The sequence below is a fragment of the Syngnathoides biaculeatus genome, chromosome 16 (assembly GCF_019802595.1).
Source record: "Syngnathoides biaculeatus isolate LvHL_M chromosome 16, ASM1980259v1, whole genome shotgun sequence".
Taxonomy (NCBI): Eukaryota; Metazoa; Chordata; class Actinopteri; order Syngnathiformes; family Syngnathidae; genus Syngnathoides; species Syngnathoides biaculeatus.
The window spans coordinates 14,999,915-15,016,065 of NC_084655.1; the positions used below are offsets into that span (position 1 = coordinate 14,999,915).

The following is a 16,151-nucleotide window of genomic DNA, read 5'->3' on the forward strand; positions in this document are numbered from 1 at the left end:
CGCCTTGAAACCGACACTACCGAGAGAGGAGGGGCTGAAGAGTCTGTGAGGGGGGGGGGGGGCATGGGTAGCTTGAAACCGCGTCAGATTTTTTTTTTTTAATCAACATTTGCTGGAACTGCGTAACGCGCACTCGCGCGGCTTCAGAGCCAGCGGAAAGGAAGAGAGCGTGCATGGGGAGCGCACTGTGAAGTTTCGGGGTCCCCTTGCAGCATATTATTATTATTTGCATAGGGGAAATAAAACATCAATGCTATTTTCCTCTTCTGATGCAAATTTAAATACCCACTGAACCACCTTCCTTTGGGCTGATATGGGTCATTTGCATCTGGAAGGCCCCGTAAAAAAATAAATAAATAACAAAAAAACCTGAAAAGCATTCACAGTGGCTTGGCGAGAAAGACCCCGAGTGGCCTTGGCCGAATTCAGATGAGTCAACATCTCTCTCTCTCTTTCTCTCCCCGGTCTTTGCGCGTCCACTCTAATCAGCGTGGAGATGGCGAGCGTGGGGGTCGTCTTCCGAGCCCACCGCCACAAGCAGCCCCTCGATTTTGACCGGTCGGTCCGAGGAGAGGGAGAGGGAGAGAAAGAGAGAGAGAGAGAGAGAGATGGAGGGAGAGATGGAGGGGATGGGGACCTTGAAACGGCCCTGCCTTTTCTCGCTCCATAATTGGTTTTATAGCGCTGGTAAGGGGCCAATGTTTGGATTTTGACCGACGTGCGGCTCAGCCAATAAGCGAGGAGTGTTTGTCAGCCAGCAGGCGGGGATTTCTCGAGTGGGCGGTGTCAAAAGCAAAGAGGGCGGAGCTTGTAAAACAATGCTATGTTTCATTGCTGAGGAGTAAACGGACGAGACGGACTCTCTCTCTCTCTCTCTTTCTTCTCTCTCTCTTTTTACACCCCCCACCCGCCCCAGTTCACCTTCGAGTGAGCCTGGAATGGACTACAGAAGCTCTCCAAACAACTTGGACGCACTTTGCGGGACTCGCTGGCGTTTAAAAATCGTCTCCTCGCTTCCTTAACACCCTCCCTTCCCAAGTAAGCGTGCTTTGACTTTGTTTTCGTACTTTTTCCTCCTCCGGGCGGCCTTCCACGAGATCTGTTGCGATTATTTTCCTCGCCGGTTCTTCCAAGATAGTTTGTTTTGGGTCCTGCTACACGGCGTAGGTTCTTGGCGCTTGTGAAAACACTTTTTTTTTTTTTTTAAAACATCTCCCCCACCCCTCCTTCTCCTCTGCCGGAGAAAGTTCAGCCGTTCCCGGAATGCTTGCAAAACTTTGAAACGTGGCTCTTATGTCGTGTTTGTCCGCCACATAAACACGAAGATCACAGCCCCGAACGGTGTCTTTTACTCGGCACGCGGGTCCATTAGTATTGATTGGGGGGGGGGTGAGTCAACGTGTTTTTTTCGGTGCTGCGTTCAAGAAAGGCAAAATCCCCCGATTGAGTTTGTGCCCGCCTTGGATATCACGAGTCAACGCTGTAATGTTTGCTCGCAGCATTTGAAGGTGAAGTCCACTTTCGCTCCGTTTGCATGCCGCGTTGAATCACGTCCTGTATAGCGGTGACTTTGCGTTATTTGCTATTTGTTTCGAGGATTCGAGCTGCGTGTTCCTAAATAACTCGCAAAATCGCAGTGACTCGCCGACACCTTTTTTAAAGTTTACTCGCGTGTAACATAAAAGGCGGCAACATTTTTCTTTTACGCTTGATTTTAAACTGCGCGGTCGCTTGCAGAAAGTACATTTTACAATGTAGGTCAAACTCCTTTAAAAATGTGGACGTAATGACATTCATCGACGACGTTGGTTTATGGTGCATTTTTGTTGTGTCCTAAACGTTAAGTTGCATACGTAACTCTAAAAACACAAAATATTTTGTGCAACAAACACATTCCGACTATGATTAAGGACGACAGCGAATATTCACCTTTTATTTTGAACACGTCCGGACCGTGCATTCCATTTTACATTGACGTTGCATTTGCTGGTTTGCGCAGTCACTACAACATAAAGTGTCCGATAGTGAATCTGCCCGACGTGAAAATGCAGGATAAATAAATGAGAAAGAAGAACATATTGGTTACGGTGGACTAAATCGGCGAGTGCGGTGACGGCGGTGCGGAGCAAACTGACCGCTCCTTCCTGGTCGCGTTCCCCGGGAAGCGAAGCTCGGAGGCGGCTTGCTCCTCGCTGCGGATCGGAGTGGAGACCGTGGATTTAAGTACGATTCCAAATAAATGATTTACTTTGAGTCAAACGCTTATAATACCAATCGCGAACCAGCAGTCTCCTTTTTTTAAGTGTTTTTTCCCCCCTCTCGAACTGCGTCATTCCACATATGCGCCGCTTAATCACGGAGATTATATTAAAAAATTATAAACATCCACCTCCCTTATATGAATGTTTATTTTCCGGAATTGTAAATCAAACGATTGTTTTAATATATATATATATATTTTGTTTGTTTCACAGGTCAGCAGAATGGCTGAAAATGAGCCCGAATCTCCCGGACAATTTAAGACATTATTATTATTATTATTGTTTTAGCCCAAAGTATTTTTTTTTCGGAATAGCTGAGCTATCCGAAAGGACAATTTCTCATCCAAACTTTCCCTTTTGTGGATAATGGATGGCAGAGATTTTGGAGCTCCCCGATCCGTCCACGTCCCTCCCCCGTTGTTGGCGGGGCTCGCCGTGGAGTCTCACCGACTCGGGGCTGCAGGAGCAGCCGGGAGGATCCCTCCCTCCCCCGGCCACTTGGCCGCGGCGCACCCGCCGCCTCTCCATTCCGGAAAATTCTTACCATCCGCCATGAACCTGCACGCGCACCACGGTGAGTACAGCGCCGTGCACTGTTTGAAATGCCACCGCGTATGCCATAAACCCCACTCGAAAGGATGAACTATTAACTTTAAAGACGGACTGTTTGTGTCGCTTGGCGTGCAAGCTCGGTTCTGGATGACGTTATAATGTGGCAAACTAGACCAAATGTCGACTTGTTTTATGAAGAGCCGCGGCTGTAAAATGATAATAACAATTAAAAAAAAAAAAAAAGATTAGAAGCCGGGGCATGCTTGAGATATGAAAGGAGGGGATCGTGTGAAGAGTCCCGCGATTTTGATGGACAACGCACGAATGGAAAAGTACTTGGCCCGAACGGGAGCACAGTAGTCGGGGAGGCGAGAGTGCAGTGCGGCGCTCTTGGGCTGCATGTGCACCGTTCAACCGCCATTCGTGTTCCAAATGCTGCTCGTGCCTTGTTTGTCAGAAGTGGTCTGCTGCTCGACGTGTGATGTTGCAGCAATGTGATATTTATACTGCTGGCTGGACAGGATTGCAGTGTTTATTATCGTGGCAATGCATCCGTACGAGTTCTCTTGGAACATTTTGCAAGTGGCTGGTGCTCCTCTTTTCAGGACTCCTGTTCTCTGTGTGTGGAGAAATCTATATTATTATTAATATGTTTTTATGCCTTTGCTGGTAAAAGGGAGTTGGCTGTCAACCATTAAACCGACCTCCTTGTGTTATTGGTAGCTCATAAGTGAGTGTTTTTGCAATACCTGACCAGTCAGTAGATCAAATGAAGTGTTTGTTATTCCCTTCTGAGCTAGTGATTTACCTTCTGGTTTGCAGTGCCGTGTCACGTCTGCTCCTCCTATTAGTAATGGAAGTTTTGTGTGTGTGTGTGTGTGTGTGTGCATAGTCATGTGGTCAACAAGGGGAATGTCAGAAACCTCTAGTATCTAAACACAAGTTGTTTAGAGGAAAGGTTACAGCTGTGGTTTATTTCATTTTTTTTTTTTAAATGGAAAGTCTGACAAATACTGTCATCGTGTTACATCCCCCCTGAAGTCATCTAGCTGCGGACAGATATACAATTACAGTTTCTCTGGTTTATGCTCAAGGGTTAACCCCTAGAGATGCTAATGTTTCCGATGAACGCGGTTTTTTTTTTCGATCTTATTCTCAAATGTGGCTTTTGTGTAGTTTGTGCCTTTTTAGGTGGGAATGTTTGATTAAACCTCTGAGGTAAAGTGAGCACACCCCTAAGTGAAAATGTGTAACGCGAACCCAAAGTGGCACCCTTTTGTACGTCCACAATTATTTCCCGTATTGATAAATTGACATCGGTTCCAGCCTCCACCGGGAACATTTGATGACCATCCTCTGCATAGATTCAATTAGTTTGCCCGTCTATGGCGTTTTAGCATTGCTTGTTAGTTGGCTAAAATGAAGAGGGGTTGGGTCATGAAGGGCATCCGGCATAAAACTGTGCCAAACAAATATGGGTTCACCTGAGAGGAAACGCTGTGGCGACACCTAACGGGACCAGCCGAAAGGAAAAGAAGAAGGTAAACACGATACTTTTTTTTTTTTTTTTTTTTTTTTAAACACTAGTTGACTTCTGACTTGAATGGAAAAAAAATTGTTGAAATGGGTGGTGGTGGTGGCACTGTTCAAGAGTCAAATTTGTTTTTTTTTTAAAGTATACAGGCAATGTTTTATGTCACAGGCTAACTGCCCAAACTCTTGAAACATAAACCATACACTGTTAATATTTAGATGTAAAAAAACAGCCAAGGCGACAGACGTGGCGGATGTCACGAATTGCCTGCAAAGCGTGAAACTAGGTTAACTGTTTCAAGTAAAAACTGAAAAATGTCTCTTCACTGCAATAACAACTCACACTACTGAGGTGTGTCAACATGCATGATGGCCAGATGTCATTGGCTTAGAGGAATAATTTTTCCACAATTGTATAGCGTCAGGGGGATACAGCTCGAGAGGTTACACTCCATGTAAAATGACCCCCCCACCCCTCCCCACACACTCACAATATGTTGCCAGCTGTGGAATCTGTATTAGGAGTTAAGAGCATCTTGACTCGGTGTGTTGGAGCATGACAATTTTTGCTGATGATCTCTTGTTTCTCGAGTGTCATGGGAAACATTTCCAGGGGAACTGAGCAGGCAGTAGTGTGTGCGTCTATAGCCCTATGTAATGGGCAGTGCCCCCCCCCCATAAAAAAAGAGTGTGTTCGCAGTGAGAAAGAAATGGCCAAAAGCCTTTGTAGTCTTCCATAGCCCGTTAAGAAAAAAAAAAAAAGAGGCATGGCGAGAGATGTGGAAATGTTTTGGTTACACGGCCAACGGTCAGGAGAAGGCAGAAGATACTACGAAGTAAGGTTGCGTCACCTGACATGAAACTGCACGGACGAGATGCGGGAACAGCTCAAATACGGTGTGACAGACACCCCGCCGAATGGCACTGTCAAAGAGCTCAAAGAAGGACGCATGAGAAAATTTGCACAATTTTAACTTTTAACCTACCTTTCTTACCTTAAAATGGAAGTCTACAGAGTATAAATTATTTTGTGACAACCAAACTTGCGCTTCGATGGTTGCATCCACAAATTAATCAATGATGAGTATGAGTGACGCAGCTGCGTTGAGTCGTACGTTTCGTTAAGTCCTCGGATTTTAAGGAACAGTGTATTTTATTGACTATGAAAGAAATCAAATATTGGAATACAGCGTCTTGTGTCGTAGCTCGTCCATGAAATTGACATATATGTAATTATTTAAAAACATGAATATTTATTTTCTTGTTCAGGATTCAAAAGACCCTGTAAAATAATTCAGAGATTTGTTTTTCAGTACTTACACGTTTGAAGTTAATTAACTAATTGAATACGTGTCCAAAGACTAAAAACTGTCGTACTCAATTGTGTAATGTCAAACAGTTTTTCGCCGATCTCATTTAGCTGCGTGGCGCACTTTGGAGTTCGTTTGCATCAGCATTTAACTTGACGCCATGTCACTGTTCCGCGTACTTGCTAGCTATGCCTACATCCTGAGGATCACGGTAATGCAGTATTGGCCATATCCAAAATCCCCTGCCCTGGAAGTCGAGCCACCACCCAGGCTTGCAACCCTGACTGATCCCGCATGCCAATTACTTACTGGCACCCGTCATGAGAAAAATGCTCGAAGCAGCAGCGTCCATTTTCCAGATTGTAGCAGTGGAATTTGATTGGCAGTAGACAGCTGGAACGTGATTTCAGCGTATTCAGAAACCATCCCCTCACTTTTTGAGAATGGATAGAAGAGCTTGATTATTATTCATCATTCACTCATCCTTTACCCTTGATATATATATTTTTTAATCGTCTTTCAAAATCAACAACACTTTTCTGGTCTGTCAAATTTAGAAGACATTTTTTCTTTGGAAGGACTGCGAAGTGAAATTGACCCAATGCCTGTTCCAGTACAGGCCGGCCCTCTAAACTCTTCTTGCGTGTTTTTTTTGTTCCTGCCCACACACTGACCCTCTACGCCGTACTCCCCTCCGCGCACTCCCCAGCCTACACACACCGCCCGTATGAAACAGGTCGTTTGGCTTTATGGCTTCTCTTCAATATCAAATCCCCGGAGATTACATCAGCCAAACAGGTCCGAGGTACCGGTCCCGCGCTGGCAATGATAAAAACCGCGTCGTGACAGTTATTTGGTAATTGCAAATGGTCGCAGTGTTCCACTTTTAATTACCACAAATGGCTTGAATCCAGAACTGGAGCACCCAGTCAGTAATCAAATGAGCCCAGCTCGTGTTTCTTGTTATCTCGAATGTTTCTTTTTATTGATTGTTATTTTTTACAGCAGATTTTGATTGTCACACTCTTATCTCTCAGAGGTCTGCCTTCACATCTTTTTTTTACATAACGTCTAAAAGATGGCATTTTTCCATCTTTTGCCCTTGCCGCTGTTTGGACCAAGTAATTTCGAGGCAGGCTACTCTGCTATTCTGCAGTGCCAAGAATGATGTGTAAGGTTTTCCCACCTGACACTCACAACTGCCTCCCTGCTGCGTTGAAAGCAATTGTTCCCGTACCACAAGTATTTGATACACACCAGATGCCGGCGCTGACGTCATCCTCCGTCTACGTAATTCTCTGATTTGTTGTTTGATACTGTGTGTGGCTGCATGAAAGCAATAACGGTTGTCCTGTTTTGCTTCTCAGTAGAAATCGTCCGTTACGCCTTGTATACATCAATTTTGCGAGACGTTTGCGTAAGAGTGACTTTCCCCTTCTCGATTACCTTGCAACACTGCATGCATGCGTGCTTGCAGGTGGATGTCATAGTTAAATCCATTAACGATTGTGCATAAAAGTACACACCGGTGAGTCTAAGCTTTGAAATGTGAAGGATTTTCTATTCCTCCCGTCATGTTTACAATGATGTGATATTAATCGCCGAGTGTTTTTCTCCTGTCTCCCGGAGATCTGCTGAAGCCTTTCGTCACCAGATTGAGGCCATCTGTCCTGCTTACGTCTCTTGTGCATGGAGGGCAGCACATGGAGTACCTACACAAATGGAACTACACCGATGAATGAGAATCAGGCCAGAAAAAAATCTTTCAGCTTTAATCTTAGAGGTGGAGTTCTCACAATTGAGACAGTGTTTAGTTGCACAAGCCACTCAAAATGCCCCCTTCCCCAGATTTTGCAACATTTTCAAGCCTTTATACTAACTTGCAGTGCATTTCCCAGAAAGTGCAATGTGTTTTTTTTCCCTCTAAACAGCTGCTGTCGACGTGCTGCTTGACATTGCCTGTGAGCAATGTTTATTGTGAATATAAATCCCAGATGCAGATGCGAACTGGCTGCAAGTTCACTTGCTTACGTGTTAAAAAAAAAAAAAAATGTCCATTACGGGCAGATGATTATTTTTTGCTGAAGATACTCCCAATGTTTTGGAACAAAACTATACTTGACTGGTGAGGGGTTGTCCCTCATCCGTGAGGCTATAGACTTTTTTCGATTGACGTCACACACCTTCTGATTTAGAACGCGGGCGCCATCTCGGTTTGGTGAATTCACGTAAACACACGTAACTGAGCAGAAAGGCGTATGAATGGGGGCGCACTGGTATGTTATCGCTTGCTCAAACGGGCGTTGTAAAGCGACTTTCCTTCGACTGCCAGCTGTGGTCAAGAACCAGTGCGAGAAAACAGAGCAGTTAGCAACCAAACGGCGACAACTGTGGCTGTCGATCTAGCAGCCAAGCACAATACTTGTGTGTGAATGCAATGCGTGTCTCTCAAATCTGTATTTTCTGTTTCATATCTAATAAGTTTGCAAAAACGGGTTACCGCACCGCTAGCTGTTTCGTGAGTTAATTTAAAAATGTAGCCGTGGAAGTGGAGAAATGACTCACTTGGGAGTCGTCCCGGTCGAACCTCTCTCTCTCCCTCTCTGTAACAAAAACAATAGTCTACACCTCTTTCGTTGGTATAATCAACGCTAACTATAAATAATCACGCAGTACATATTGAAATAGCATAGTGCGGTAAACTAAGCTTAGCAGTGTGGGGGGACAGGTTGCTTACAAAGGATAAAGCCGCATGACGTAGCCAGCCATTGATGAATTGCTTGTAGGCCTCCAGACCTTTGAAATTCTTAAGTTGGTCCATGGTCGAGAAGAGGAGATCGTGGACGATGTCTGGATAGGTTACCGACGCCCACATTTGTGTGCTCCTTTTTGTATTTCTCCAAGGCATGTGGGTCGATATAGTCGATCAAAGCACACTTCTCGTCGTAACGGTTTCTTGAAACAACATCTAATGAGCACCGATAACTTTCCGAAGTCATCATGCGTCACTTATAACAGTCGTATGAACATTTGTGTAACTCCATAAGCATTAGAGCGAATGGCAGTCAGTAGAGTGAACCCATCCAACATGGCCAGGTGCCCCGGATGTAGTCACGTGGTCGTAACCAGTCTATTCAACCCCACCCACGCATGCTCAAATAACCAAATGACAATTGGCGAGATTGAGGGGCTAATGAAGGTGTTGAGATGAGGGCTTGAGAACAAACTGAATAGGGAGATTGAATTTGGCACTGCCTCCCTGAGGTGGGAAGCATCTTTTTTTTTTTTTTTCAGGGGATAAGATCTGGGATTTGTTTGTGTGAGAAGGAATGTCTTGTGTGTGGGAACAGGAGCATGTGATTGTGCTTATTGCGGCTCGGGCCAGGGGTTTCCCCTTGGGACTTGCTGCAAAGAGATTTATCCTGACCACAGCGCACTTGTATACAGTCAGATGAACCTTGTAGTTCTTCAAATGCTTTCTCTTTCTCACTCACGCGCGCACTGAGGCACTAGAGTGCAAGTATAATTCATGCAGTTTGTAGGGCAGGACCGTGTTGTCTTAGCCAATACCAATTTGTCTTCCACGGTGCTTGGATAGCGTCTGTTTACATTAATATTAATGTGGTAAGTGTGTGTGTTTTTTTTTTTTTTTTTTTTTATATGTGAGCAAGGCACAGGCCTCTGTGTGTGTGTGTGTGTGTGTGTGTCTTCTGCGCACGCGCGGAAGAAGACGGAGGACACGTCCCCACTCAGATAAATTGAATCTTTCAGGGAAGAAAACAGGCTCTTTAAGAGAAAGCACAAGGCACTGCTGCCCGGCTACAATAAACCTGTCAGAGGTAGACAAACGGGACACTAGCATACCTAGCACATAGCTGTCAAACATGAGACAGATAGACCCACGTTTGTGTGTGTGCGTGTGTGTGTGTGTGTGTGTGTGTGTGTGTGTGTGTGTGAGAGAGAGAGAGAGAGTACACGGGCGAGCACATTGGATGGTGCGCAAAGGAGCATGCTGTAGCATGTTGAAATACCCGGCGCATTAGCTAACTTGTCCGCTCTGTCACAACCATCCCTTAAATCCTGACAAAGGTCACATGCAGCATGATGTCTTGTCTTTTTTTCGCTTGCCTGGTGAGTCTCCACACATCCCCTTGCAAAAGGTTACATATTTGTAACGAGACCCTAGAATTACCGTCTCGACGTGCAAAAGCGCAAGCGAGAGGGGAAAAGCGCTACTCCGACTCGTTGATCCTTCCTTTTGTTTAATTAACGTGTCGTCTCGGCGCTCCATGCTGTTTCTATTGTATGTCAACTGTACAAGCGAGTTCCGCACTTGTTCAACGCCTCTGTTTGAGTGTCACGCCAAAACAAATGTTGTTTGAAGTTGAGAGATTTATTCGTAACTTTTCCAATTAAAAATTACCCAAGGTATGTGTTGATCATCATTTTCAATTCATGCGACGGTTGATGGTTTTGGGACTGACTGGATGCTTGCAAACTGTTGATTAAGGCAGTCTTTCGAAAGCTTTTACTGAGCTGAGGCGCATACCTTACACCAGAAATATCTCACTAAACACCCCCCGACAAAAGTATGCAGCATTCTTAAATACATAGGCGGTCACTGTGATTTGACGGCTGTGTATGCGCCCGCGCGCCATCGCACTCGCAAATGTGCACAGTCAAGCACGAAAAATCATGTGTGTAAAATCTGTTACGATTAGAAATGCGTAGATATTGAAAGATGTCGCTTATTTTGTGTAGTCTCGACCAATGTTCCCTCTAAGTTACGCCACTGCGCAATTGCGCAGTTGTTGCTCACACTCAGCACACATGAAAACCGATCCAGCGCAGTGAACCACAGCCTGACGTCTTTTTTTTTTCAACACGGAACCACCACTGATCTTTATTAAAAAAAAAAAAAAAAAAAAAAAAGACTAGCGCATACACATCAAGCGGTATGCCGATTGGTTGAAGCCAGTTGGCCACCATCTTGTTACTCTCAAAACATGTGGAAGACATGGTTTACGGGTTGGATTATGGTGGGGTTTTTCCTCAAAGTTTGCCATGTAAGACTTAAAACTGGTCGTGTGAGCTTCACATTTTTTTAGTTCTGGTAACATGAAGGATTTTTCATTCGACTTGGTAAGCCAAAAACGGCTAAGTGCAAAGGAAAGACATAAAACACCGTGACTACCAAGAAACCTTGCATATTACCTAGGGCCCGATTTCCGTGACATGTTAACTTTTCCCAAAATGCGCTGTGAAGCACTATCATCATAACAGCAAAAAAGTAAGCATTTTTCATCATAAAAACATTGAAATTTAACTCGATCTGTTATATATACTTTTGGAAATAAGGACTCGCGATGGGGAAAAGAAACATGTTAAACGCTTTGTTCATTTGTTGTCTCTGCGACGTCCGATTTCAGACAGAAAATTTAAACTTGTTTCCTCGCATTAGAAAATAAAATTCAATTTGCAGCGTTCTGTTTTATGAAATTCATAAAAAATTTCCACTGAAGTCTGTGAAGTTTCGTTAAAAAAAACATCAGTATAAAAAAGATGAAGCAGCGAGTGAACAGTGAACAACAACAACCGTAAACAAAACTTTGTTCAAGTGAATTAAGCTAATCAGAAAATTAAAAAAAAAACTTTACAAACAAACTTCACAGTGTCAAAATAAATCTTACTTACCTGTGGGATGTTTTCTCACAGCCACAAAACTGGGAATTAACGCAGTTAATAACTGTCGCTGCACAGGTCGGCGTGGTTGTTTTGAGAGTATCAAAATGGCGGACAGCGACTTCAGTTTTGGTGGCCAATGAGCCATCGAGTCTTTTTTTTAGATCAGTGGGAAGCACACGGTCTCCTACTTCATCCTAGTTTACCTGACACTGCCCCCCTCTGCTCTTAAAGGGGTACAGTCGTCATTACCGACAGAACACACACGCGCAACTTTATATCCGCGGGTATGACTGACCACACCTGTACATTTTTAAAATATGAGTGACTGCATAGGTTAATTCTGTACCTTAAGTGGAAACGTGTGTAATTGTTCTGCCTGTCAGATGAACTAAATTCTGTTTACTTTACTCATACCTGCAGGTGGATTTGCTTTGCGCCACGAGTTAACTATGTCGAGACAACAAGCACAACAGTAGACAAACATTAAAAGTACTCCTAGCCCAACTTCACTTGCATCTTGTTTGCGCAATATTAATTTGTTGGCATGCCTTGTTTGTCTCAATAATCACTGCTGGAACAAAGCAATTTCTATGCCGCCTTGGTTTTGCATTTTGGAACTGCGAACCTTCGCCCTGAGGGAAGGAGGTGAAAGTCACTGCGCGACAATGAATCGAACGATTCATCTCTTCAGATTTGAGCGAGTTAACCGCTGTAACTGTGTGGCGTACAGGCATGGTGGACTAAGCTGTGACTAGACCATTGAAATATTTGTTTCAAGGCTTTTTTTGTTTTGCTGTTCAAAAATAAAATTTCCAAACCGTGACGACAGATCAAATCGATTCAACAAAAGCCAGATAAAATGGGTTCATAGTTTTGTCAACATGGAAATAAGCCCGTTTCCTCAAACAAAACAAAACGCTCGTGCCCCCCTCCTCCTTTTTTTTTTTTTTTGCACACAGCTTCACAATTTGCTTCGAAGTTCTGCTTTTGAGTCAACAGTTGTACAAAGATATTTGTACGATTGCACATTTTCCACTGTTGGAGCTTAATTAGAAGGGAGCGTTTTGTGTGCGTGTGCGGTCTAAATTTAATGATGTCTTTTTTTTTTTCTTCTGTTTGTCTTTCATGGCACATTATTGTGCTGTGGAGCAGTGGTTATGAATCACTGGACTAATGAATATAAAGTCTTCATGGTAGGTGGAAAGAAGCCAAAATATATTTTAAAATATATCCCCATTGCTGTACTACACTAAATGTAGATTTGATGACTAAACACAAAACACTATCTCGACTAAGCTCCAATGTTAATAATTCTTTCATCAGTAGATAAAGAATATATGGCTGAGCCTGTCATTTTGTTTGCTCTGTCTGCTTGTGTTGAAATATAAGGTTTATAATGACTTTTATTAACTTATTGATACTTTTTTTTAATTGTTTTTGTGCTCTGGTTAAATACACAATGTGTAATTCTTTGTTTTATTATCAGATGTAATGGAAACCTCAACTGGCAGTGGTGAGGGGAAAAAAAAAGCTCAAAGAGAGTGTTTGGCCTCTTTTTTTTTTTTTTTTTTTATAGAAATGTTTACTATCCGCCAAACCGCTGCTTGTTGTGAAGTTCACAGCCACAAGAGTTAGCACTCGTAAATCAAGGTGGCAGCGTATTTTCACATTTTCACAAAACCTTGGCGCTTCAGACAAGGAAGCAACCAGATTTTTGGTTTAGCGCTAAACCTGCGGCTCAAGAGAACAATTTCTTGCTCTTTTTGTGTATCTTTCCATTTAACGTTAACTCGTGTAGTGAACTATTAAATCCAGCAGCGAGTGCGCTGGTCAACGAAGCTTTTTGTGTGTGACAGTTGCCAGTGACTTTGCCATCTGCGTTAGCGCCACCTGCAGGATTGGAATGTAAGTCGTAGGTCTGAAAGCCAAAGTCTCGGCAGACGAGCCGAGATGATTGATCGGTCCTGGCAGAGGCGTGTGCAATCCTGACTTGCTTTGTTTCCAAAGCATGAGCTGGAGATGTTTGAGATACCAAAAGTCTCAGCGCTGACGTATGCCTGCTTTTCTAAATTATTTGAATATCAACTGGGATAATTGTCTGCGCTGTGGTTTGAAATCCGCGTATCAAAGAGCAGCAAATGGCAGCCCCGAATAATCTAAAACATATCGGCTGTGTGGTATTTTAAGTGTTTCAAACTGCCACACGTGAATGTAAATCTGCATCCGCCTTCTCTTTTAGGAAGGAAAGAAAAGTTTGTTACAGATACCGGTGGCAGTGACGCGAGATAGAACAGAGTTTTATAGTTTGTATGTTTTTTTCTTTGAGGGAATAAAAACCAGAAATCAATAGATTCCCCCCCCTCCACACACACACACACACACACACACACACACTTCCAGTCCCGCCAACGACTGATGGATAACAGATGGCGTGTGTGTGTGTGTGTGTAGGGAGAACATTTTGACAATTTTGCTTTGTTTTAAATTAATCTCGTTTCCCTACCTCTTCCAATATTTATTTTTTGATCGGATTTTGTTGTTTAATCACGCGCTCGTGATTCTTGTCCTCCTCAAGTCCAAATCACCGATTCCACCGTTGGCCGTGGCGTCATCTTTCCCCGAATTGATTTCCAACAGACCTTTTCAGTCGCTTTGATGGAGGATCTGAATACGGAGGCTCAGGAGATACTTGGAGTCAGAGCATGTTTCCTGGCAACTCACTCATACCGACATGGCAAAGGAACCATCTTGGGAAGTGGGAGGTGTGTGTGTGTGTGTGTGTGTTTGTTTGGTGGGCACGGGTAGAATCAATTCAGGTTCCTGGGGAAAAATGGGATTGTGAAGGGTTGAGAGATGAAGGAAAACAAAGGCGAGACAGGTAATGAGACTAATTCCAAAACATTTAGAGACACGTTTTCCATTCTGGCTACTTCGGGAGAACATTTTTTTCTCTCTCTTTTACTTCCCCTTGTGCTTTCCTCTCCCTTTCACTGCGCATAAAGACAAAAAGCAAATTTAGGATGGCACAGTATCTTTTCTCCTTCGGTGTGGGCCACGCGATCGGACGACATATCTACCAAGATAGGCTGCTGCTTGATATTTTCAGTGCATGAGTAAACACGGCTGTTTGTGGCTGAACAACTTGTGGAGGAACACGTTACGGACCAGACCGAGACCTCGTGTGATTTCCCACCACCTTTCCCAAGCTCAAAGGGGTCATGAAAGGGACTCGTTTTTAAGATGTGGAATACTTCAAAATGGCCGCGACAACGGAGTCGCAGAAGGTGTGGAAAAGAAGGCTGGGAAAGTTCATTAGACTCCAGGGGTTTTGATTTGAAATACGAATTTGGTGACACCAGTCCGTTGGACACACTCGTATGTCGCGTGCGCAAATGGAGCCTCGGCCTGTTCGGCAGCTGTGATGCTGAAAATGAGCCAAGACTCTTCTGGAGCAACTGCGCTGCTTAATGTGTGAGTTTTTTTAGCGAGGCGCTGCTCTTTGGCCTGAAGGAATGTGATCTGCCGGGGAACGAAACCCCCGTGGCAGGTGATGATTGGATGCATTGTGTGTAAAAGCGTGTGACTACATTTTTTTTCTCACACACGCCCGCCCATACGTACAAATATAGGAATTTGAAAGGAGCACAGATAGATCAAATCAAAAGGTAGACGATCCTCAATTTTTTTTCTCATGTAATACAGCGTACATTGTGCAGAATATGATCTTTATTATTTTGATCTTACTGTAATTAAATGACCATTTATTGGCATTGTTTTACTGTTGCAATTTAGTGTGACATTACATGTTTTAAGCACAGTGTAGCTGACTGAGACTATAACAACCTCTTATTTCATCTTACATTCTCTGGAGCTGAGAAAAATGTTGGCACATTTTCTGTGATTTTTCCATTTCTGACTGCTACTCAGTCGACATCAATAATGGGAATAAATGAACAAGAAGTTGCCGCGGTGACAGCACAACGGCTTCTCATCAACAAAATAATGTGTGTGTGTGTGGGGGGGGGGGGGAGTTTGATCTAATCACTCAAGGAAGGTTTGACTGTCAGCCTGACTTGCATTAAACACTGAGTTTATTTGGTTGCTCAAAGATGTAGCAGGCACTGTTTGGATGCTGAACAAGTGTTTTTATAAACTGGATATAAAATCATCTGCAAACACTCTTCTGTTAGGTATTCCTTTACTAATTTTAGTAGCGGTAAAAGATTGTTTAAAATATTACTCATATGACATCCATCCATTTTTTTTTGTGACCGCTTATCCTCACTAGGGCCAGATATCTTTGGACGAGAGGCGGGGAAGTGGTTGCCAGCCATTCGCACTCACAGTCACAAATGCGAGTATTCAATCCATCTACCGCGCATGATTTTGGGATGTGGGAGGAAATCGAAGTACCCAGAGAAAACTCGCGCAGGCACGGGGAGAACATGTAAACTCCGCTCAGGTGGGGCCGGGATTTGAGCTTCGGTCCTCAGAACTGTTTTAAGCAGTTATTCTGCCCCTTATATGACATTTAAAATGTTAGTTAAAACGTTTCCTATACAATTAAATAAATAATATCTGATGGCAACAGTTGAGTCCAGAACACATCTACCGTAATTCCCGACCTACAGATGCACACCTGGTTACAAGCCTCATCGAGTACATTTGTAAAGAAAATACCATTTGGTACATACATAAGCCGCAGCTGTGTAAACGCAAGTGCCCACATTGAAACACGAGATATTTACAAAGACTGTACACAGAAAGAGTTTAACGCTAGTGCTAACGCTAGCACTAATGCTAGCGCTAA

The 16,151-nt window shown here is 43.6% G+C and overlaps 1 protein-coding gene across 1 annotated transcript in view; it reads left to right on the forward strand.

Moving 5' to 3' along the window:
- Window positions 1–832: 832 nt before the first annotated feature.
- Window positions 833–16,151, forward strand: part of tnrc18 (trinucleotide repeat containing 18) — a 54,189-nt gene continuing 38,870 nt past the window's right edge. The window contains exons 1-2 of the mRNA XM_061845715.1: window positions 833–1,038; window positions 2,475–2,835. Of these exons, the coding sequence (XP_061701699.1) occupies window positions 2,628–2,835 (208 nt within the window). The 5' untranslated portion in view covers window positions 833–1,038; window positions 2,475–2,627. The remainder of the gene's footprint in view (window positions 1,039–2,474; window positions 2,836–16,151) is intronic.